Genomic DNA, 24,871 nt, shown 5'->3' with positions numbered 1-24,871 from the left:
CACTTCCACCTGATTCGCCATCTTGTTGGTCCTCCCCCCATCTCTTTTTACCAGACCCATCTAGATAAGATGAAAACTATTCAATGGGGAGTCTATCTTCCCCTGCACACTCTGAAATTAAGCTCCCTCTTGAAACCTTGTAAGCCAGTCACTTAGTGCCTTCATTGCCCCCTCATTTTAGGTAGCCAATATCTAAGTTGCCTGTCCCTATCTACCCTGTGTACAGAGGGGATAGCATTGATATCTAAACTCATTCTTGGCTTTGTTCTATCCAGCTGTGTGTTTCCTTAGGGTAAACTGATCTGGGAGGAAATGGGGAGGTGGAAGGGAAGTTGCTCAGGTATGGCCATACCTAACCTGGCCCACAGACTGGTGACGGCGTGAATGATGCTCCAGCCCTGAAGAAAGCAGAGATTGGCATTGCCATGGGCTCAGGCACAGCTGTGGCCAAGTCAGCGGCAGAGATGGTGTTGTCAGATGACAACTTTGCCTCTATTGTGTCTGCGGTGGAGGAGGGCCGGGCCATCTACAGCAACATGAAGCAATTTATCCGCTACCTCATTTCTTCCAATGTCGGCGAGGTCGTCTGGTGAGAATCTGCATTCCTTCCTCTCTGCCCCTCTGGTCCAGCTTCTTGCACCCCTCAGATAGAGAAATACTTGCTTGAGGGATGGCTGAGAAAGGACTGGCATATCCCAGCCCTCGAGGAGGTGCCTGAAAAGTCCCCTGTTGCCCCTTCAGCCATGACTACCTTCCCACCTTCAGAGTCACAAGATGGGACATGCTAACCCCACCTCTGGGCACTTACGTGTTGGTGTGTGGACCTGCACAAGAATTTAAATGTGTATGTGTCTCCACATGGTTGTATGTGCCTAAGTGAGAGGTGTTTGTGCACATGTGTACTTACATGCATGCTTGGTTATGAGTACAAACACATGTAGTTGTGGGAATCATGAGCCCAGGTTTGCCTATGCATGTGTGAATTCTGCATCTCCACACGTCAGTACAATCGTGTGGGTGTGTGCGCTAGGTTTTTGCATGTGTTTGTGAACAAATGTGTGTATGCTTGGGAATGCCCTGTTCTGTGTTCATGTCCTTTTAGCTTCTACTAGGACCTAAAGAGCAGGCATGTCAGGGCTGCGGAGTTGGGACTTGGGGGGCGGGGCTGGCCCAATGTGAGACAGATGCGCACATACATCAGGACTAGTAAGGAGAGGTGGAGCTGCTGTGGAGACAGTGGGCGAGCTCCCTGGTCTGCTGGGGGCTAGAATCCGTGACTCTGCTTCCAGCATCTTCCTCACGGCAATTCTGGGCCTGCCTGAAGCCCTAATCCCCGTGCAGCTGCTCTGGGTGAACCTGGTGACAGATGGCTTACCTGCTACGGCCCTGGGTTTTAATCCACCAGACCTGGATATCATGGAGAAGCTACCCCGGAACCCCCGTGAGGCCCTCATCAGTGGCTGGCTCTTCTTCCGCTATCTGGCTATTGGTGGTGAGTAGGGCCCCAGTCCTCAATGGGGTCCTAGAAACCCAGTTTGGGCTCATAAGATTACATGGATGCTTCCGGAATAGTAGATCCTGGCATCAGACCCCTTTGCTGTTTGGCTCTGTCTCTGCTCTATTCTCAGGCAGGTACCCCTCAGGGTAGCAGGATGGCTGCTGCAGCTCCAGCCCTCATGTTGATTCTCCTACAACGCCAAATCCAGAAGAAAGAGCCTTTTATCATACTATTCCCTCAGTGGTGTGATAGAAGTCTAAGGCCTATTCTCATTGGCCCAAATTGGGCCTACTTATCACTGTGATTACCAGGGGTGTAACAAAGGCTCATTGCAAATCAGGGCATACCACTGGTGTTGAGAGTTGTGGTTGTGAAGTACCATCTAGTCGGCTCCAATGCACAGCAACCCTGCAGAGGGTTTCCAGGGAACAGCTGGTGGGTTTGAACTGCTGACCTTGTGGTTTGCAGTCCACTGTTGGTCCTACAGTGCCACATTAGGATTCCTGATGCTGAGGGTTGTTGTTGTGAAGTGCCGTGAGTCAGTTCCGACTCATAGCAACCCTGCATAGGGTTTTCAAGGAGCAGCTGGTGAGTTTGAACCTTTGACCTTGCAGTTCAAACCGACTTTGCAGTCCAGTGCTTTTCCTACAGCGACACACCAGGAGTCCTAGTGCTGAGGGTTGTTGTTGTGAAGTGTCGTCGAGTCGGTTCCGACTCCTATCAACCCTGTATAGGGTTTCTGAGGAGCAGCTGGTGGGTTTGAACTGCTGACCTTGTGGTTCACAGTCCAGAGCTAATCCACAGCACCACACCAGAAGTCCACTGCTGAGGGTAGATGTATGCAAATCACATGGCTTACAGAGGGAGAGGGTGGTTCCCTGAGGGGGAATTTCAGGGATTCGTCAGGTAGGGAAAGGATGGTCAGAAAACCACCATGGTCCACTACAGCCCTTTCCTTCTCCCTCCCTGCAGTGTACGTGGGCCTGGCCACTGTAGCTGCCGCCACATGGTGGTTCCTGTATGATGCCGAGGGACCACATGTCACTTTCTACCAGCTGGTGAGCAAGGGGGTGCCCAGAAAGCCAGTTGGAGGTTAAACTTGAGATAGAACTTCCAGCTTAAGTTGGCAGTTTAGGGGTGTCAGAACCCTGTGACTGGCCAACAACAGTCTCACCCCAACCCCGTACGTGTATATATAACTATCTACAACCTAAACAACCCCTGGAAACCTGGAGATATCCACACAGCCGCCTAAGCCAGAGAAGTGTGTGCTCCCTCTCCTAGTCCGTTGAATTAGGGAGGGACGGAGGGGCAGACCTGCCCTGCGTGTTTTCCCTTCATCAAACCCACTGCTGTGGAGTTGATTCCAGCTCATAGCTGTTCTGCAGGACAAAGCAGAAGTGTTTCATAGGGTTTCCGAGACTAAATCCTCATGGGAGCAGGCAGTCTCATCTCTCCTGTGGAGTGGCCAGTGAGTTTGAACTGCTGATCTTGTGGATAGCAGCCTGATTCTTAACCCACTGTGTCACCAGGACGCCTTTACTTTGATCATGGAACCCCTAAAGACCGGAGGCCTCCGAGGCACGGTGGAGCTTTAGGCAGTGGTCAGACTGAGGAGGAGAGGTGGAATCAGCCTGGCTGTCCTCCCCACTGTGCCAACAGATGTTCCTCAGAGGAGGGAAGTCACCTGGCTTGGCCTTGGGGAGGTGCTCACCACAGGCCAGATTAGCTGGGTACAGCTCTAGAAACCAGCGAGGAGAGCCCTCATTGGCCTTCTATCAATCTGTCCCTCTGTCCTAGTGTTCAACATCTTGTCTCGAGAGCCTTCATGGTAATTACTACAGACCTAGCTGCAGGTTCTCATTGAAGCAGAGAACTGTGGGGATGCAGAACATTCTTCCTGTGGGTATGGGAACAAGGGTTCAGGGAGGGCCTCCTCCCATCCCTGGGGAAGGCAGGAGAGCCCTGTGAAGTAGCTTCTCCCGTGTTCCATCTCCCTGGTGTGTGGGCAGTGCAAGGACCCAGATTGCCATCACTGGCTTCTGGTGTCAGGATTTCACCCAGCATGCAGCAGCCACATCCAGGAGGAGGTGGGATGGCTTCCTGGGAAAGAGGCAGCCCAGGGCTACTTTCCTGACCCTCACTAACCCTAAACACACAGGGTTTGCTCTCCTTTCTCCAGTAGAGCAGAGTGTGGGCTCCTGGCTGTCATCCCAGAGGCTGGGGTTCTCCCCAGCCTAAGGCTGTGTGACTTTGGACAAGCTACTTAACCTCTCTGTGCTTTGGTTTGAAGATCTAAAAAGTTAGTATGATAATAGTCCGTACCTCATAGGGTTATTGAACAGCACATGACCACCTACCAGTTGCCATCAAGTGGATTCCAACTTACGGTGTCAGAGTAGAATTCAGAGTTTTCAGTGGTTTTTGGAAGTGGATTGCCCCAAATACACTGAGAAAGCCCCATGGTTGACTTAAATGAGATAAGATTCTCAAACTTTTTAAAATAAGAAATCTTGACAAGCCAAGCTCTTTTATTACTTCTCATCGCCCATGAGAAGTAGGAGGAAGGTGCCCACGTGTATGCTTCTAGAGGAACTAGATGTGATAGCTGGGCAATAGATCTGACAGCTCCTGTAAAGATTTACAGCCTCAGAAACCCTATGCAGGGTTGTATGAGTCAGAACTGACTTGAGGTCACATAGCCATTACCATGCCTGGGTCAGACAGCTAGTCATTCTGCAGGCCTCTCTTTGAGGGTTATTGTTCATAGCACGTAGCACCAGTTTCTAAGTCCCTAGGTTGAAAAAGCTTTATGTTCAGCCTAGACTCTAAGGTCAGATTAATGTTAGAGAACTGAGCTGATTAACTGTTTAGGAACATTCACACTCAATTTCATGGTGAAGAGGAGAACAGGGTGGAGAGTCTCAAGATTGTTGTCGGTTTAGCCTATTATTTCAGCCGATTCTGTGAACAAGGTTATAAACAGAAAGACAACTCTTTCCTGGGCTTATAAAGAGGGCTACCCCTGATTCTCTTGCTCTGATATCTTCCTGCTCATTGGAAAGCTCTATGTTGTTAAGGCTGTGCTCTGTGAGTTTGTTTAACTACATTACAAGCAAAAAGCAGGGTCCACAGAGCTCCATCTCAGTGGCAGAAATGGAGTGAGGCATAAATGGAATTGTATTTAATAACCATTAACAAGACATTTCTGCACCCCCAAAGCTACATGCTACTCAAGCACAATTTTGCTGGTTGATTTTCAGCTTTGCTTATTCTGTGATCTCAATCAGTTACCACCTTGACTCCTGTACCTCAAACCCCCATGTGCCTAGTGTGGACCCTGTTGTCCTCCCCAACCTTACAGGAGGTGTGTGTGGGGTCTTTGTTTGTGGCCCCAGGGATAGGGATAGGGTTTGGTGTGGGCGAAAGGTTATGCACTTGGTTTTAGACTTGGTGAGTGCCATGTGTCTATGGGACAGCTCAGAGAAAGTGCCCAACTGCTTTCCTTCGGATCCACCAGACCCCTGTCCCAGGATGGCCCTGCCCTCCTCACCCCTGTACATGTGTTCCTGCCTCAGCATAGTACAGCCCCCCAGGCACCTGAGCCCCCCACCATAGATACCTGTTCCTAGCTCCCTGACCCATGCTGTGGCTGCGTTTTGCCCACTGGTCATGACTGAGTCTTCAAGGTGTATGCTGAGGACAAGGTAAAGCATCCCTCTTCTGACTAGCCAGGCCCCTCCCCAACTGCTGCTTTCCCCAATGCCTCCCAACCACACGTTGGCTCCTGCAGAGAAACTTCCTGAAGTGTTCCAAGGACAACCCACTCTTTGCCAATGACAACGTTGACTGCGAAGTCTTCGAGTCCCGCTTCCCAACAACCATGGCCCTCTCTGTGCTGGTGACCATTGAGATGTGCAACGCCCTAAACAGGTGGGCTGGCCCCAGCCCTGGATTTGGGGGTCGAAGGGATGGGGCAGAGGAAGCTTAAGGTTGGATCTGAGGGTCAGAAAAGCCCAGGTCTGAGGGATAGAGGAGTCCAGGTTTGAGGGCTGAGGGTCCGAGGGGTTCAGGCTTGGGAGCTGAGGGTCAGGGCGGTCTAGGATTGGAGGCAGTGAGAAAGAAAGGCTTACAAGGGGTTCTCAGAGTCAGTGGGGCCCAGAACTAAGATCAGGACTCAGGCCAAAGATTGGAAGAAATAGATCAGAGTCTGAAGGGTGGAGCCCCAGCACAGGCTCCTAGAGGAGGGCAGGCAGGCAGCTGAGCCCTCCCAGCTGCACCCCTTCCCAGTGGCTCTTGAGCTTTTAGCCCCAAGCAGAGCGGTGCTGAGGCTCAGGCTAGCCTTGCATGGTGGGCACCGACAGCAGGGCCATCAGCCCGGCCTGAAGTGAGCGCTCCGTGCTCTTGGCAGTGTCTCAGAAAACCAGTCGCTGCTGCGGATGCCACCCTGGCTGAACCCCTGGCTGCTAGCTGCTGTGGCCATGTCCATGGCCCTGCACTTCCTCATCCTGCTGGTACCACCTCTGCCCGTGAGTCACCCACCCCCTTATCTGACTCCTGGGGTGACAGGGTCCAAATTCCCCTCTGACATAGGCCCTGAGCTGGTCTTTGGTCCTGCCTGGAGGATAGGGACATGCGTGTGGCATCTGAAGCTGCTCGGTGCGTGAGCTCTGTCCAGGCACTGTCTCTAATGTGCCCCTCCATCAGGATCCCTCAGACTGTGTGTGTGTGGAGGGGGGCCAGAAAAGGTGAAGACGCCCTGCTTCAGGGAGGTTTCCAAGCCTGGGACAGGAGAAAACAGTTGGTAGAATCCCTCCCACGTCCCAACAGGATGGACAGGCAGTGGGCATGTGGACCAAGGCCGGGGAGGGCATTGCAGGAGAAGCAAGCAGAACAGATAAAGATCTGTCTGGAGGTGGGAATTCAAGGGGCGTCTTAGTTGTGCTTTTGAGCGTCCAAGTCACCCAAGCAGATGGAGTGGGTGGGGTGCCATCTTGAAAAGACCCTCCTTTAACCAGACCTCCCCCCACCCAGCTCATTTTCCAGGTGACCCCACTGAGCGGGCGCCAGTGGGTGGTGGTTCTCCAAATATCCCTGCCTGTCATCCTGCTTGATGAGGCCCTGAAGTACCTGTCACGAAACCACATGGACGGTGAGTGGACATGCCGGACCCTCTGTACCCTGCTCACTGCCTCCAGCCACCTACCTGCGTGCTTCACTCTTTGGGCTGCAGAGGGCGCCAAGGTGTGAATAGCTGCGGACCTTGCTGGGTCACCAGGTGGAGAACATAAAGGTGCTCTGTTGGCTGGGTCTTGGACTGCAGGGGCCAGGGCGGTGCAGGGAGGGGCACCGCTGCATGCCTGCCTCACTGGTCACCACTCCTGCATGGCCAGGACCGCTGTCCCCTTACTCAAGGCCTGGGTTGTGATCTGACTCCTCTGACCGCAGTCCATTTCCATCCAGGCATTCTCAGGACAGTCTCCCAGGCTTGGAGTGCGCAGCCGCTGCCTGCCTCCCGGACCCCAGACCACACTGGGTTGGCCTCTTCTGTGTCATCTTGTGGGTGGGTGGTGGGTGAGTAGGTAGAGGTCTTTGCTTCTGAGCTCACAGCTCTGGATCTGCCTTAAACCCCAAATGCCAGGGGTTCTGGGTGCCCAGGAGCAAGCTGGCACCTACAGTCTGCTGCCCGCCTCTGCCAGGGGAGCTCAGAGAACAGGGAGTTCTGAACCTCCCTAAGGCCAGAGAAGCAGCTCTGTTCTCACTTGTCAGAGTGGCTCCGAGCAGGAGGAGGTGGGGAGGAGCACCCCGTTTCTGGGAGCTTATGCCAAGGCAGTGGCCATGTTGAGAAGTCAGGGGGTGTCCAAGGAAGGCTGAGGCCTGAGCTGGTGCTGCTGGACCCTTAGGGACCACCTCTGGAAGGAATGTGCACCAGCCACAGGGGCGGGCTTGAGGGGATTGGGCTATAAATAGATCACGTGCCTGTCATTCCAAGGAGCCAAGGCCCTCAACTAGCCCCCATCTCCCACGCTGGCCAGTCCCCTGGGTGCTGCAAATAGTTTATCTTTTTTAAACCACCGTACAAGTTGGCCTCCTCTATCTGGAGAGGCTGACCAACCACGTTTGTCCAGAGCGTGACTAGACACATATGGGAGCTCACCTGAGGGTTGCCCAGGGTAGAAGACCGAATCAGGCCAGTCTGTCTGTAGGGGGTTCTTTATGACTCACCTCCATGGCCCTTCCTGGAGTGATGAGGGAGGAAGAGGAGAAAATGAGTCTGAAGCTCCATTAGTGAAGCCCAAGGTCTCTCTGAGAGCCTCTGGCCACACGTGACCTCCCTAACTCACCTAAAAGCCCAGACCAGAAAACAGGCATCTCGGTGCTCCTTTGTCTTCTTCCAGAACCTTCCCTAGTGGCCACACTGCCAATGGGGAGGGAGCTGCTTCTTGGATACTGTTTAGCTTTAGCTGCTAGACAGTTAGGAATTCCCTGGCCCAACAAGGATGTCGATTAGAAGGGCTGGGGAGGGTACAATTTCTGCTCTCGGCTCAAGGTCAGAGATGATTCCTAGAAAGGTCAGGTCTGAGTGATGGTTAAAGGGGAGGGAGGATTGAGCCTGGTGGAGAAGGGCCTGGAGTTAGGGGTACAGGGTAGAGAGGTGAAGCCCAGAGGTTAGCAGGGGCCTCACATGCCCATGTAAACGCTCTGGACTTTATCCTTCTGGCAGTGGGGGCCAGACAGCCAGGGAGGCTGGTGGGAGGATGGTGAGTCAGTCTGTGAAGGGTTGGGAAGAGTTGCCCATGGCAGGCTAGGCCCAGGCCTGCCACTGCCACCAGAGGCCTGAGATGTTGACCAGGCTCCCAGCGAGGGGCAGCTGGAGAGTGGTGCCCAGATGTCCAGAGTGACTGTAGGGCCCCCGGGACATGCACCATCAGGAGGGGTGCCTGTGGCCACCTCTGAGAGGTGGGGGTATGGGCCTAAGGCGTAGAGCCAGACGGGGGCGGGGATGAGAGAGGGGACCCTGTTAAGTTCCCAAGCCAGCCGGGTGGCCTTTTAGGGAAGTCTTGCTGAGGGCTGACACTGGCTCCCCCGTGATTTATGAGGATATATCTTAAGGAAGACTGTGGATCTGGGTCAGCCCCAGTGGGACTAGGGGCCGTCCTGTTCCCCACCTCCTGGCTCTGCCCAGGTGTGACTGAGCAGCTATTGGGCAGGAGATTGAGGACTGGAGAGTCTCTGGGGACTGGTCTGGGAGGGTTAGGATGCAAGGCTTGTACTAAAGGGGGTGGTGGTGTCAGATTTGGGCTTTATTGTGGTAACTCTAGGGTGAAAGGGTGGTGATGAGGTAAGATGGAGACTGGGGGCTGGATTTGGAGGCACTGAGACTTGATGGGGCAGCAAAGGAAGAGATGCCACCAAGAGATTCTGGGGTGGCACCTGCAGGTCTTGGAGATGCTGGATGTATGGGGTGGGGGGGCAGTTTCTGTACTTAACTGTGTGATGGACTGAAAATGCGTGAATCAGAAGGGGGAGTGACGTGACTCAACAGAACCTGTGTTCCGAGGGGGCAGGGGTACGACATCCTGGAGTCCTGGTTGGAGTCACTGATGCCACGGGAACAGGGGTGGAGGGGTTAGGGGGAGCTGTCCAGAGATAATTGTAGGGTGTGAAGGAGACAGCCTAGAAGTGTCTTCTCACACCTATACCTTACCACACTCGGGTTTTCTTTCTAGAAGAAAAGGGCCAGAAGTGAATGCTGGGAGCAGAGTGAAGTCTCCAACGTTGTCCTCAGACTGATGATGAGCAAACACCCCTCCCACACGCCCCATCCCTGCTGCCACGCTCACCTGCTTGCTTCCCGGGCCCAGCTGGACATACCACAGTCCTAGTCCCGGGTCTCACCTGGAACCACCTCCATCTGACCGGGCCTCCATACTTCACGTCTCTAGGACTCTCCTGAACTGTAGCCTGGAATTGGGCCACCAGGAAACTGGAGCTGGTGGCAGAGCCAGAGCTCCGCCCTCCCAAATCCATGAGAGGTTCTGGAACTCCCTACGCTTGGAGGCTAGGCATTGACCAGTACATTCGCACTAACAGCGACTCCTGAGGGACACTCTAGCCATCTCTGACCTCTCCTTTAGTGCCTGAATTGGGGCCTGGTCATCAGGATGGGGGAGGGATGCTGCAAAGGGAACATCTGGGTCCAGCTGTGCACAGCAAGAGGAAGTACCCTCCACTCAGCTCTGCCTCCACAAAGTCGGCTCATGAGGACTTGAGCCTCTTTCTGTTTATACGTATGGGTCTCAGGGGGGTCAGAGAGGGAACCAAGAAGGGAGACAGAGGGCTGGTGCAAGGACCCTCCTTCCTTAGGGAGATAGCCCAGCCAGCCTGCTTCAGCTCAGCTGCCTTTCTGGGCCCAACTATCCCTTGTTCTAAGCAGATGAGACCTTCCCAGTCTCATTGTGACTTATCTGGTCTGCCAAGCAGATAGCCAATTGGCCGCCCTTGTCCCTGGCCCATGAGATCTCAGATGTCCTTGGGACCCTGACTGTTGTACCCTTGTATGTCCCACCCTGGTGTTCGGGTGATTCTGAGTCTCACTCACACCTATCACCCACACCAATACCCCTCTGAGGGGGTGGGAACAGGTTCTAGACAGAATCCTCCCCCCACTCTGGGACTCTTGGCCTCACCCTTAGCCCCCAACACCCCCATGACCCAGAATTCTGGATGACATGGACAATGGCTACTTGCCCAAGGCACTTCCTCTCCCTCCCTCTTCTCTCCACCCAGATCATGTCAAATGATAGGAAAATCAGGTTTGAAGAACAGAATTTGTCTCTTCACTCAGCTTTTGCCCCATTTGGCAAAAACTAGCTAGGTAGGTGTAGAACAAAGCAGGGTGTTAATGACAACCTAGGTCCACACCCCTCCTAGAGAGGGGACAAGTGTTTGTTTTATATGAACATCAACACTCACATCCCTGTCCTGTGACGGAAACAAAAGCTCCTTTGACCTGCTTGGCACATGGATAAGCGCTGTGCTCTGCGCTCTAGGGTAGCAGGTCTTGGCTGGGACAGGGCCCTGTAACAGCCTGCTGCCAAGCTGTTTGGTAGAGAATAATAAAGGTTGTGTGCCTGGGCAGCAGAAGATTCAGTGCCTGCTTTCCACTGTCTCTGCCCCTGGTGTCTACCTGGCCACCTACCTCCTGCACCCACCCTGGGAAATGGATAACACAGTATCGGCAGGGATGGGTCTTTGACCTTTGAAGAGGAGACTCCACATTTCTGCAGCTGTACTGGGGTGACCACAGCAGGTCTCTGCAGACTTCAAGGGGGGTTGGAGGTGGGAGATGTTTTGCAGACAGCACTTGAAGAGTATACACATGGGTTTAAAGCCTTTTACACAAACCACAGTTCACACCGAGGGAACTAAGATGGGGAGGGGCCTGAAGCTGAACCTCAGAGGCCCCTTGCACCCCTCAGGGAGGCTCCTAGTTCTGGCTGTTCTGTGGGTTCTGCAATGCTCTCGTTCTTGGACTTTTCCATCTCTACTTCCTGCCCTGCATCCAACCCCAGGAATGATATCCTCTTCCTCAAGGCTTCCCACAGTTCACACATCCAAAGGCCTCTGCACAGAGTGCTCGAGATTCCCCCTGTCTTGCCCAAGTGTCCCTGCCTTCGTGGGAGAGGGTGCCAGGCAGGGAGGTGCCATGTGCCCCCCACCCCCATCTCTCATTTCTCTCCTCATGGGAAAAGACTCACAAAGGCACTATTAAGTCCTCTCCACAGCTGCCCCAGGGAAAGGACATCATCAGCCTGCTGACAGGACCCAGTGCAAAATGAAAATGTGGGGACCCCTGCTCAAAAACAAAGACTTCCACAGTAGCTATAGCAGCACATTACACCAAGCATGGGGTCCTCAGAGCAGGGCTCAGCGAGGCAGGACCCCACCCTTCCCAGTGTTTTAGGGGAACAAAGATTGGAGCACAGCTCAGTGGAGAGTCAGGGGTGGATCCACAAATAAGACCTCAGATCACATAACCTTTACATGCTCCTCACCTACTAGGCTTATGAGGGGGACAACCAGAGGCTCCGGCACCATTTTATAGGTGAAGAGCTAGAGGTCCCAAGGGACCAATGACTGGCCCACAGTCTGGAGAACAGGCCCTGTGAGAATCTGACCGTCCTAGGAGACATGGTACTAAGTAAGATGGGCCCGTGGGACTGGTGTATGATGAAAGACTAGATCCAGCCTTCCCAGCAGCCTCTGGGGCTCCATGGTCAGGCCTGCTTTGCCTCCAGCCTGCAGCATGGAGCTCAGTAGGCCAAGATAGAGCAGCCAAGGTAAACAGAGGTTTCCTCACCTCACAGTGCAGCTTGCTCAGGAGGGAATTCTGGGGCATGCCCAGGCACACTCCTCACTGGCTCTGTGATGGTGCTGCCAAATGGCCATGACCTCTCCCCACCCCCTCCACAGACCAGGACTGTGCACTCCCACACCCCTCACGGCTCCTCCACTCACAGCTGTGGGAAGGACCACGCGGGTGCCTGTGCTGGGGGGACAGAAGGGTGAGAACAAGAGACGAAATGAAGACTTCTGTCCACCCAAAGGTCCACAGCAGCTTTATTCATTATAACCCAAATCTGGACACCATCCGACACCATCCATAGTCAGTCAGTAGAAGAATGGATAAGCAACCTTTGGTTCACCCCATACAATGGATTCCTCTTCGGCAGTAAAAAGTAACAAACTATTGACACACAAGGGGTGGTGATGGTAGTGGTTGTCACGTTCCATCGAGTAGGTTCCGACTCATAATGACCCTGAGTAAGGTACAGGGTCGCTATGAGTCGGTTCTGACTCCACGGCACATAACCACCACCACCACCAAGGTTTCTGAGAATGACTGGTGGGTTTGAACCACTGACCTCGTGATTAGCAGTTCAGTGTTTATCCTACAGCGCAACACCAGGGCATTTTTAAAAATCATTGTGCTAGACACGCAAACTCACTGCATGTTTCCATTTATATGAAGTTCTGCCACTTGCTGTTGAGTTGACTCCAAGTCTTAGTGACCCTATGTGTGTCACAATAGAATTGTGTTCCACAGAGTTTCCAGTGGTGGTTTTCTTCAGAATTAGATCTTCTGAAGGACTCTCTGGGTGGCCGTTCTCCAATCTTTCAGTTAGCAGCCAAAGTGGTAACTCCACATGAAGTTCTAGAAAAGGCCAAACAGTCTGTAGTGACAGACACTATATCAGCAGTGGAGGGGATGACTGCCAGGGAGCATGAGGAAGCATTCATTCTAAGGTGATGAATTGGGTGTGGAGTGGGAGATGGAGGTGGTGATCTGAATGTCCTCATTTGTCAAAACTCTTCAATTATACTCTTAAAATAAGTGCATTTTTCACAGAGTGTACAGGGATGGGCAACTTGGACATTGGCTACCCAAAATGGGGTGGAGGGGATGGGGGGAGGCCCACAAAGGCAAGAAGTGACTGGCTTACAAGCTTTCAAGAGGGAACCTAGATCCAGAGGGCCTGGAGGAAGGTAGACTCTCCACTGAGTAGTATCCAATCTGTCTAGGCGGGGCTGATGAAAGGAAATGCGGATAGGTCTCTTGTGACACAATAGTGAATAATTGTTGTCAGGACTGATTGTGAGGGTTGGAAATGTAAAAGTAGACATTTTATAGTAAGGAGGGGAGTGATTAACATTTCAGTCTAAGAGCGGAGGTCCTTGGGACCATCAATTGAGAAGAGTGGAGAGCAGGACCCTACCCAGAGAAGCAGTGAAGCCAGAGACGGAGGCAGGGATGATGACGTGGAGAAATGGAGCAGCTGGAGACTTTGGATCCAGAGAGGGCAAGGGGCTGTGTGCTGACAACTGGGGTGCAGGCTTGTAGTGTATACCCTTTGGTTGGTTGATGAGGCATGGAGGGGATAGTAACCATGGCAATGAAATGATATATGATAGGATGAATATAAAACTAATGTTCTCCCATGTAAACTATCACATAATTCACACACAGAAAAAAAAAAAAAAATAAGTGCATTTTTAAAAAGCATAAGTAAATGACATCTCAATGCAGGTTAATTTAAAAACATAAATAGAGTCAGCCTGGAAAGGTGGTGGGTGCCATCCAGCGTGAGTGTAGGCGTGGGTGGGGGTGAAGTAGGCCTCCGAAGTGGGCATGAGTGTACAGTGTTTGAGGGCAGGTGACTGGGCCAAAGTCAGAGGAATACCCTATTCCAGGGGCAGGAAAAGGCTAGGAACCGAGCAACCCAGGAGATGGAGGAGAACCAGACAGCTGTGATTCCTTGGCTGTTTGTGAGGAGGACACAGTGCAGGAAAATAAAAGGACTGCCAATCCTGAAGACCACTGCTGGCCCCCAGGCCTCTCCCAACGGTCACTCTGAAGTTGGCTCAGGGCCCTGTGAATCTCAGGGACACCAAAGCAGGCCCAGATGGTGTGAAGGGTTAGAACAACCTCCTCTGGTGGCAAGCTTGAAACCTGAATGGCTAAGGAAGTCCATTGGAGCTTATACCCCAAGGTGACCTCTAGGGCAGGCATAGGCCCTTCCACACACTACACACCAAAAATCCAAACCCATTGTGGTTGAGTCAATTTCGACTCACAGAGACCTTATGGGACAGATTAAAACTGCTCCATAGGGTTTTCCAGACTATAGATCGGGGTAGGGAATGTCCGGCCTGTGGGCCCTTCAAGGCTCACGAAATCATCTGATCTGGCCCTGCCAAGGCAACCACATTTCCAGCCATCACGTTGTTGTTGGTAAATGCCGTCAAGTCGGTTCCAACTCATAGCGACCCTATGTAGGGTCTCTGAGTAGTGACTGGTGAACTTGAACTGCTGACCTTGTGCTTCAAACCAAGCTTACAGTCCAGCACATTAACCCACAGCACCACATCAGGACTCTAGTCATCACGTTGTTGTTGTTATTGTTAAGTGTTGTCAAGTTGGTTTTGACCCATAGAGACCTTGAATAGGGTTTCTGAGGAGCAGCTGGTGAACTTGAACCACTGATCTTGTGGTTCAAACAACTTCGCAATCCAGCGCATTAACCCACAATGCCACACCAGGACTCTAGGCATCACATTCAGGGTGAATTACTTCAATGTTTGACCAAAAATAGCAGGCTAATTTTTAAGTTGATTATTTTGTATGGCTCACAAATGATGTTACAAATTTTGGCAGAAAAAACACCCCTTGCTGTAAATCTTTACAGAAGCAAACTGCCACAGCTTTTGCATTTCAGCTCATCTTTCATCCCATAGATTTCTTAATTTGGCTGTTGGGCTTGAACTGCTGACCTTCCAGTTAGCAGATGAGCACTTTAACCACTGCTTCACCAGGGCTCCTTCCATGCTCTATAAAGCTGCTAAATTTAGCCAGGCAGGGGGAAACTGTCCTGGGGCCCAGTGCTTGGCAGCAAAGCTTTGTCTCCCTACAAGGTCTGGCCCAGTACCCAAGCAGGCCACTCGGCTGTTGGGCTTATAAGGCAGGCCTGGCAGCTCTCAAGACTTGGGGCAGGCTTTGGGCCAAGCCCTCAGACTTTGGGGAACCTCCTTCCCAGCCCCCAATAGACATGGGAGCTACTCATTGTAAAACCTTGGGCAAGGTATTTAACTTCAAGTCTCAATTTCCTCGTCTATAAAATGGGGATACCAGTACCGACCGCCTGGAGATATTGTAAGAAAACCAGAAGGTTTCCAGTGTGTGGAAAGTACTCTGCCACCCACAAATTCATTCCCAGGCCCCACAATGCCTAGAACAAGCACAGCCTTTCTCCTGGGCAGGCTGGGGTTGGGACCATGGATAGGAAAGCCCGCCAGACCAGAATGATACCTTTTAGAACCAACACAATGAACACAGAGCTATCAGCTTACTCTTGTGGAGTTGTGAGGAGGGGAGCGATTTGGGAAGAAAAATGTGATTGATTGCTTTTGTTTCTTTTTCTTTATGGCACACTTTGTTTTTAAACTTTTTGTGAATTGAGTGAAGGTGTACAGAACAGATCATCAGTCCCCTTGTGGTACACTTTAGATATCCCAAATGACACTATCCTGTATACCAGGCTGTTTATAGAGTGCTGGGCTTGGTGCCGAGGCTGTATCAGGCGCAAGGGTATGTGGCCATCATTAGTCCATCTGTTTGGCCAGCACCTGGCTCTTTGGAGAAGGAGGAACCGTGTGAGAGGGTTGCCTTCCCTCCCATGCTCCCCCTTTCCCTTCCTTTCCCTTCCTCATCCAGGTGTGTGAGGGGAATTAGAGGAGACTTAGACCCAGTCTTGGAATCCATCCACTCCCCTTCCCAAGCAGCTTGCATCCTGGGCCTCTCATTCTCGTGACTATGGACCAGCTGGGAAAGGGACAGACTCTTTTGTCTGAGGTCAAGATCTGACCAAAGCGTCATGGCTGTCACAGCCTGGGTTCTCTGTGTCTCTGGAGTTTTCCATAGAAAAGCTCAGAGTGGACTTTTGCCAGCCCCTCTTGAAGGTGGCGTCCCATAGTTGTGCCTGAGACATCCATACTGGATTGGTAGCAACATGGATGAGACTGATCTATTAGAAGGCGATAGGTCTGGGGTGTGGTCAGGGACCTGGCTTCCTGCCCAGAGAGATTTTCCAGCTAATGACCTTTCAGTAAGATGGCTCCTTAGCATGGCTGGGGAGCTCCCTCTAGAGCCCTGGGGACCCCAGAGTGAGTTAGGGCTGCCAGTGAGTCTCCTGCCTCTAGCTTAAATCTCCAGTACCACCAGGGGAACCTGGCCAATCCATTCCTCCAATGTGAGTTTCACGTTCTTGTCTGCAAAACAAAGAGTGGGGGCAGAGAGGACCCTTGCTGGGGGACTCCAAGAGATAACAAGGTTCAGTCTCACCTGACCCACTCCCCGCAACCCTCCTTGGGAGTCCCCTTGTTTAGGAGCTGGGATGGGGTTGATGAGGGCAGGTATTTCAAATTCATAATAACCTCCAGTTCCCGGTCCTGTCTTGACAGGATTCTAGGGGCTTCAACCTATGGGGAAAAGACCCTCCCCCATTTTACAATTGAGGAAAGCAGGCTCAGAGAGCTGAGACAACTTGCCCAAGCCCCCGTGGCCAGGAAATGACAAAACCAGGATGTTAATCCCAGACAGGCCCAGGTCTTGGCCCAATGTTGTGTGGGTACCTGCCTCCTTCTCTGCTCTGGGATGAGGTGGAACAAGACAAGAGGTGGGAGATGAGGTTCCAGCCCAAGGACCAGAGGGCTAAATGGGTGGAGGGCAGCTTACCAGGATAAGCCAAGGGTGGGGGTCCTACCATGGGCACAAGAAATATCAGGCAGCTAGACGTGATCTCCCTCCTTCCCCTTCTGTTCTACTGGCTGTAGGTCCCTGGGGACTGAGCTGCCTGCCCACCCTGGTTTGGGGGAAGGGAGAATGTCTGGGGATGGGTCCCTGGCTTTGGAAGGGCTTTGACTTAAGGCCACCCCAGTTCCCCCAAGCCCTGGCCTAAGCTCAGGAGCGAGGGGGTAGGCAGAGGGCGTGGGGGGTGTAGGGAGGCTGACAGCTTTATCTTTGCCCCTGTGACGGGTGGCCTGTGGTTTCCTGCTAACAGCTCCTGTTTCCGGAGGTCAGCAGGACCCAGGCGGAGCCAAAAGGGGTAGTGGGGCTGGGCCTGGGTGGCCCCACCGGCCCCGCCCCCATCTATCTTTGGGACTTTATTTGTCCACAGGAGCGGCTGGCCTGCACTCCATTGCGTGCACTGGCCAGGAGCAGCTCTGACCACCCAAGACTTCTCCCTCCCTGATGCATCCACATCTCCAGCCTGACCTCTGACTCCTGACCTCTGGCCTTATCTGCCCTACGCTGCCCTGCCTAAGGTGGCCGGGAAGCTCCCAGAAGTCCAGTCTTGGTTTTGGGCAGTGCAGGGTTCTCAGCTCTCGGCCCCACCCTGGCCCACCATGGCACGGCGGCTCCAGGACGAGCTGGCCGCCTTCTTCTTTGAGTACGACACTCCCCGAATGGTACTCGTGCGCAACAAAAAGGTGGGCATCATCTTCCGGCTGATCCAGCTTGTGGTTCTGGTCTACGTAGTCGGGTGAGTCTGGGCCCCTTCCCTGCCGCCCTCTCACACCAGCCCCCCAACCTGGGCCTGTCTCATGCTCTGAATGTCCCCCCATGACGACAAGGAACCTCTTTTTCTGTGCCCCTTGGAAGACCTTCCTAACAAACCCCCATGTGGTACGAAGGAATGGAGAACCTGCTAACTCCCTGTTGAGATGGGAACATCAAAACAGAGAGCAAGCCCTGCCCGGTTAGATGGTGTGCAAGAGAGGCAAAGCAGTTGCTTACGTGATGCGTGGCACTCAAGACCAGGATCCCAGCAAACTGCAGCTCCCTCAGCTCTCCTGCTGCCCTCCCTGCCAAACCAGGTAGTACTGAGACAGAGCCATGCTCACCTTATTTGAGGTCTCTGTTGTTAAGTGCCCACGAGTCAGTTCCGATAGGGAAAAAGAACCCCGGTAGTTTAGTGGATTACAAAGGTCCACTGTTTGAATCCACCAACTGCTCCGCAGGAGAAAGATGAGGATTTTTGCTCCTGTACAGATTGACAGCCTTGGAAATCCCATACAGGGTCGCTATGAGTTGGAATGAACTTGGTGGCACATAATCACCAGAGTAAAAGATTCCTGTCTACTGTGTCGGTTAGGGTCGCTATGAGTCAGGATTGACTCAATGACACACAGTAACAGCAGAGCAGAGAAAGCCACAGTTTCTGAAGTCCTAGTGCCTTCATGGTGGGTGTTAGACAGGAGGTGCTGGTCAGTTCTGTCCCCAGAGATGATAACTTCCTTCTGAGCTCTTGGCTCATTCCTTGACAGGGTCAGTTGCAGGCTGGGACTGTCCTGGGGTCACAGTCTGGCTATCCTAGCAGCTAAGACAGGCCTCTGTCTTGCTCATGTGTATGCCTATATGAGCACATGTGTCCTGCCCATGGCTCTGTTGCCCTGGTACCTTTGTGTGATTTGGCATGTGCTCAATGTCTGCTTGTTGTGTCTCTGGGGGACATGTGTGCCTTGTGTGTGGTGCATCATGTCCACTCCTACTGACTCTGAGGAGGGCTCCCCGAGGACCCAGGGACACTGAAAGGGCTCGGCTCCTGCTGGAAGTCTGGGGCTGCCTCGCATCCTGCCCAACTCTGTTATGTGATCCTGAGGCTCTGGCCTTCTGGTCTCCATGTCCCTGTTTTTGCTGTGGGAGCTAACCAGAACTGCTGAATTATTTGGAGCTGACCAGGATGAGCCAACCAGAGGTTGCCTACTCAGGCCTAGATCACCCCTTACCCCTGGAGACTGGGAGAATGTCCTCACTGTGGCCCCGGTGGTCCCAGAGCTCTGCTCCCTATATCTATTGCCAGATCAGCACCAAAGCCCTCTGTGCTGGTCACAGAAAGAGTGGGAGGGACAGTCCAGTTGTATTTGGCACCTAGGCCCTGTCACTCACTCAAGTCACTATTCAACCCTAAACTACATACCTCCAAGGATGAGGGCCTAACTAGCCCCCTCCTTTCCAAGGTAACTTATTCAGGTTCCAAGTGGTTGTGACTCTCCCCAGTATGAATGATAAAGATGTCACAACTAGTAAGAGGCTGAGTCAGGACGCATTACCAAGTCAGCCTGGCTCTAAAGTCAGGCATGATAGCCTGGAAAGGAAGCAGTCTCAAAGAGGGTCACAGATCTGCTCAAGTCATGCAGCAACTCAGAGGCCAGAAGAATTAAATCCCTTGCCAGGTTTCAAGCTCCAGTTTGGACTGAAGCTCTCATTGTCTCTGGCGCCCTCATCTGGCCACCTCTGAATGCTGCACTGACGGAAAATTGGCGCTGCCTGGAATTCAGCCATCCTCAGCAAATCAGACCTAAGTTTCCCATATGTTCCACTGGAAAAGCACCTACCTAAAAACACTGTGCCCAGGCTCAACAATTTGTTCTTTCCTGACGAGAACTGGACCTTACCCGCATACCTATCTGGATGTCTGCACCCATGGTTATTGAAAGAAGAACAGAGGGAACCATGAAAGAAGAGTCAGACTCTTGGACCTGGGAGACGGGGGCTCCACCTGGGGGCAGGGGAGAGATACACTCAGAGATAGAACTGACCAAAGGGACAAATATTGGAGGCCAACAATTCAGATGAGACAGAGGCAGAGAGTGTGATGCAGAGAACCCAAATAGACTCTAGGGAGGGAAACTGAGGCCCCAGTCTCTATCCATTATACTCTTCCTGACAGTCCAGGAAAAGCAGAGGGAGCAGGTGGGCTTGAAGCCCTAGAGGGCTGAGCAAAATATCACTCTTGGGGCTCAAATTAAAATGGTCACATCACATTTAGAGTTGTTGCCTGGGAGTGATGAGTTCCCTGCCACTGGAGGTATGCAAGCAGTGGGCTTCCGGTATGCAATGGGCTGTCATCCATGATCTTTAAGCTTGAAAGACTGTAGATGATATGGAACAGGTCCATGCTAGGGGGTGTCTTGTGATATGTCTCTTCCCAGGGAGGGGGGGCTCTGGTTGAAGGCAGAGTGAGGTGGTATGTCTGCAGGGGTTTGTGACTGATATTTAGGGAGAAGAAAATACTTGGAAGAGGTGACATAGTGGAGGATCCAGCCATGGACAAAGACCCGGGCAGGTTTACTTGATCTTGAAATCTTGGGTGTCTGCAATCTCCAAATGGGTCTCAGAGCATACCAGTCGGGTTGAGTTGGACTCCAACTCTTGACAACCCCATGTGTGTCAGAGTTCATGTGTATTCTCTGTAGTAGATAAGCAGGCCTGTCTGTCTCCTGAGACATCTCTGGGTGAACTTGAATTTCCAGCCTTTCAGTCAGCAGCCAAGTAAGTGCACTGACCATTTACAATACCCAGGGACTCCATCAGGGCTAAGGGCAGAGACAAACTATCACTGAGAGAAAGTCATCCAGGGGATATTTCTGCAGAGTCTGGGTTTGTGCTGGTTCCCGCGGGACAGAGGGAGAGACTGAGGATGTTTCCAGACTCTTCCGGATGACAGAGGATAGAGGTAGATCAGCCCTGACGGCGTCTGGAGAAGGAACCCTTCTTGTAGACAAAGTAGCCAGGACTCCTTTGGCTTCCAGTGACAGAAGCCAGACTCAAACTGAATATAATGCAAAGCTGGAGGTAGTGATTGGTTTATGTGACAGAAAAACCAGCGTGTGCTCCAAGCACACCTGGGTCCTCCACCGTGGGGGCACAGCAGGAGCAAGCTCCATGTGGAGAGGAGTTCAGGTTGGTCCAGTGGAACGACCTTCTAATTGAGATGTGGTTCGCATACTGTAAAACTCACTCTTTTAAAGTGTGCGATTTGGTGGTTTTTAGTATACTTGCAAAATTGTATGCCTTTCACTGTCTAACTCTAAAAAGAAACCCCTTCCCATGGGCGGTCACTCCCCACACCTTACTTTGCTCATTCTGGAGACTTTATGTTCATGGGATCTTATCTGTGGTCCTTTGTGTCTGGCTTCTTTTACTTCGATTTTAAGCTTCATCCACGTTATAGCACGTATGCATGTGCATTCATACCAAATACATTACAGTACTCTATGCGAGACAGGCAGAGCTCAATTAATTGTGGTTCACTTCCTTCCTCTTGCCAAACAGTGCATTTTTTACGAATTGAAAGTGTGTGGCAACCTCGCAACAGGCAAGTCTATTGGCACCCCTTTCCCCATAGCATGCGCTCGCCCCATGTCCTCGTGTCACATTTTGGTAACTCTCACCCTATTTCACTCTGCGCATTCCAAAGAGAGGTGACCAAAGGAACATGGACGTCATTGAACAATATCATTTATATCACATGCAAGTAAAACTTGCCGGGATAATAAAGAAAACAAAACACATTGCTGAAGATAAGATAATTCAACAGGGAACTGCTGGAAACTCAAGTTGGATTCAAAAAAGGACATGAAACTAGGGATATCATTGCTGATGTCAGATAGATAGATCTAGGCTGAAAGCAGAGAATGCTAGAAAGATGTTTACTTGGGCTTTGTTGATTATGCAAAGGCTTTTGACTGTGTGAGTCATGACAAGCTTTGGATAACATTGTGAAGAATGGGTATTCTAGATAATTAGTTATGCTCATAAGGAACTATACCAAGAGGTAGTTGTTAGAACAGAACCCGGGGATGCTGAATGGTTTAAAATTAGGAAAGGTGTGTGCCAGGGTTGTATTCTTTCACCAAATTTATTCAATCTGTATGCTGAGCAAACAATTTGAGAAGCTGGATTATATGAAGAAGAACGTGGCATCAGGACGGGATGAAGACTCATTAACAACCTGTGGTATACAGATGATACAACCTTGCTAGCTGAAAGCAAAGAGAACTTAAAATACTTCCTGATGAAGATCAAAGACCACAGCCTTTGGTATGGGCTACACCTCATGCCAAAAAAAAAGAATCCTTACAACTGCACAACACCCATATAAATGGAGAAACGATTGACGTTGTCAAAGACTTCATTTTGCTCGATCCACCATCAACACTCATGGAAGCAACAGTTATGAAATTAAATGATAGATTGCATTAGGCAAATGTGCTGCACAAAACCTCTTTAAAGTATTGAAGAGCAAAGATGTCAGTTTGAGAACTAAGGTGTGCCTGACCTCAGCCATGGTATTTTCAGTTGCCTCATATACATATGAAAGTTGGACAGTGAATAAGGAAGACTGTAGAAGAATTTTTGTGTGATGGCGTTGGAGAAGAATATTGAAAGTACTGTGGACTGCCAGAAGAACCAATAAATCTGTCTTGGAAGTACAGTCAGAATATTCCTTGGAAGCCAGGATGGCAAGACTTCGCCTATCATATCCGACACATATTGTAAAGAGGGACCAGTCCCCGGAGAAGAACATCATGCTTGGTAAAGTGGAGGGTCAGTGAAAAAAAGGAAGACCCCCAATGAGATGGATTTATACGGTGGCAGCAGCAATGGGCTGAAACGTAACAATTGTGAGGATGACGCAGGACCAGGCTGTGTGTCATTCTGTTGTGCATAGGGGTCGCCAACACCTAACAACAACACAGTACTTCAAATTTTTTCATAATACTATTGCACACTGAATAGGTTACAGTGTAGTGTATAGTTACTGGGCAACCAAAGAGCTCAGGTGGTGTTGTGGTTAAAGCACTTGGCTGCCAACCAAAAGGTTAGTAGTTCAAGTCCACCAGCTGCTCATTGAGAGAAAGATGTGGCAGTCTGCTTCCACAAAGATTTACAGCCTTGAAAACCCTATTTGAGTGATGTGGCGTGATGAAGCGACTGGGGACTTTGGACCCAGAGAGGGACAGGGACTGTGGGCCGAAAACTGGGGGGAGGAGGGGGAAGGGTAGGGGGCGGGCGGGTTTCTGGGATATACCCTTTGGGTGGTTGATGATGCATGGAGGGGATTGGAACCATGGCAATGAGATGATATACGATGGAATGAATGTAAAACTAAAGTTCTCCCATGTAAACTATCATATAATTCACAATAAAACATTAAAAAAAAAAAAAACCTATTTGAAGGGTGGGGAGGTTCCTGTAATGACTGCTTACTGGAAGGCAGTGTCTCATGGAACCTCTTAGCCTCAGCATCCGGAACTCCAACAATGGAGTATTTTTAAATCAGAAAGACTTCTATATACACACCTTTTATTTGGGTACTAAAAACCCTCATGATCCATTTACCTCAAGAGTCCAGCATTATGACCTCGGTTTCAACCCATTCGCTGTTAGTCCTGATTTCATTGCTTTTGGTACTGCCGGCTGTTGAAGCAGGAGATGCAATTGCTCCCTTGTCAGGTGTGGTTCTTAGCGTCACAGGCATTTGTGCCTGTTTAGGGGCTTCTGCATGAAAGAGAAATGAACGGATGTGACCCTGAAGGCCCTCCTGAATCCCTTTTTACTATTGAAGTTGGAACTGAGCTTTGATGTCTGAATGTTCCCAAGAAACATTATAAATAGAGTCATTTCACCTTTTAGATGCTTCCCTCTAAATGGGAACAAATTAACATATGTCAAAAAGGGGGAAATGTTTTTCTTGCTTCAAATAATGTACTGAAAAGTGCAAACTATAGTTTGTAGTTGATGATTAGAAAGAAAGTGAAAGAAATCAGATGACTAAGTTTGGCTTTAGAAGTCCCTGAGCGCATGCTGTCGGAAGGAGAAATCTCTTGCTCAACATTCTGGGAAATCACCATTGTTTGGTTGGACTTACTGCTTTCTGAATCACTGAGGAGTCTTTTCCTCCATCGTTTCATTGAACTTGTGTTTTGTTATATCAAAATTAATACTGTACTTATATATCAAATGCGTCGTTAAGTGTCATCGAATCGGTTTAGACTCATAGCGACTCTGTATAGGGTTTCCGAGGAGCGGCTGGTGAGTTTGAACAGCTGACCTTGCAGTTCTAACTGACCTTGTAGTCCAGTGCATTATCCTACAGCTCCACACCGGGACTCTATATCAAATGCACTGCATCCAAATTGAAAGTTATTTCTTGGGAAAAAATTAATTTAAAAAAATTTATTCAGTGTATCTAATATTGAAATGGGGAAATAATTTAATGTTAGAAAAGCTTTATATTGAATATTGAAATGGAGAAAAGATACATTGGTTTTACAAAAAAAACACCCTTTATATAGATTAATTGATTGATACTACCATGGTTAGAAGTGCTACATTAAATATAAACCCATTATGTTGGGGAAAAAACAAACCAAAACCATGTGGGGCGGTTCTATTCTGTAGAATATAAAACTGGTGAGTCCCTATGAGTCGGAGTCAACTCAATGGCTGCTGGGACCTTTCAGAAGCAGATCACCAGGTCTTTTTTCTTTCAAACATTTCTACTACCCAGGGACTCCTTGCACATAATGTTGTTATTGTTAAGTGCCATTGAGTCAGTTCTGATTCATATCGACCCTGTACAGGGTTTCTGAGGAGCAGTTAGTGAGTTCGAACTGCTCTGTGGTTCAAAAGTGACCTTGCAGTCCAATGTATTATCCCACAGCACCACACCAGAACTCCTTGCACATAATAGAGACTTAATAAATAAACATTTGTTGAATGACTAAAGGATTATGAGAAACTGAATCTCAGAGGAGGGTGCAGAACTGGGGGACACTATGTGTCTGTGACAACTTGTTTGGGGTTTTACCTGAGCTGAAAATAGAAGCCAGGATTGTAGGGGCGGATCAACATTTAAACAGAAATCAGTGAAGGAAAACTAAAGACAGAGAAAATAAGAGATTTATTTATAAAGTGCCTACTCTATAATGATATCTTGTGGAATGAGAGATATCATTGCGGAT

At 50.6% G+C, this 24,871-nt stretch overlaps 2 protein-coding genes across 4 annotated transcripts in view; both read left to right on the top strand.

Annotated features, from left to right (window-relative positions):
- Positions 1–9,297, top strand: part of ATP2A3 (ATPase, Ca++ transporting, ubiquitous) — a 35,913-nt gene extending 26,616 nt beyond the window's left edge. Inside the window, exons 15-22 of one of the 3 annotated variants that reach the window (XM_006863275.1) lie at positions 369–589; positions 1,290–1,492; positions 2,471–2,556; positions 5,292–5,431; positions 5,910–6,027; positions 6,533–6,650; positions 6,947–7,034; positions 9,229–9,292. In XM_006863275.1, the coding sequence (XP_006863337.1) occupies positions 369–589; positions 1,290–1,492; positions 2,471–2,556; positions 5,292–5,431; positions 5,910–6,027; positions 6,533–6,650; positions 6,947–7,034; positions 9,229–9,292 (1,038 nt within the window). Of the gene's footprint in view, positions 1–368; positions 590–1,289; positions 1,493–2,470; positions 2,557–5,291; positions 5,432–5,909; positions 6,028–6,532; positions 6,651–6,946; positions 7,035–9,228 lie in introns of all 3 variants that reach the window. The other 2 variants (XM_006863276.1, XM_006863277.1) reach the window with 2 other exon arrangements.
- Positions 9,298–17,431: 8,134 nt separating this feature from the next.
- The window catches only part of P2RX1 (purinergic receptor P2X, ligand-gated ion channel, 1), a 34,826-nt gene continuing 27,386 nt past the window's right edge, over positions 17,432–24,871 (top strand). The window contains exon 1 of the mRNA XM_006863274.1: positions 17,432–17,601. Coding sequence (XP_006863336.1) covers positions 17,465–17,601 — 137 coding nt within the window. The 5' untranslated portion in view covers positions 17,432–17,464. The remainder of the gene's footprint in view (positions 17,602–24,871) is intronic.

This window comes from Chrysochloris asiatica, unplaced genomic scaffold (genome assembly GCF_000296735.1).
Source record: "Chrysochloris asiatica unplaced genomic scaffold, ChrAsi1.0 scaffold00054, whole genome shotgun sequence".
NCBI lineage: Eukaryota > Metazoa > Chordata > Mammalia > Afrosoricida > Chrysochloridae > Chrysochloris > Chrysochloris asiatica.
The sequence above is the reverse complement of the archived record's forward strand: the minus strand, read 5'-3'. Positions and strand labels throughout refer to the sequence as shown.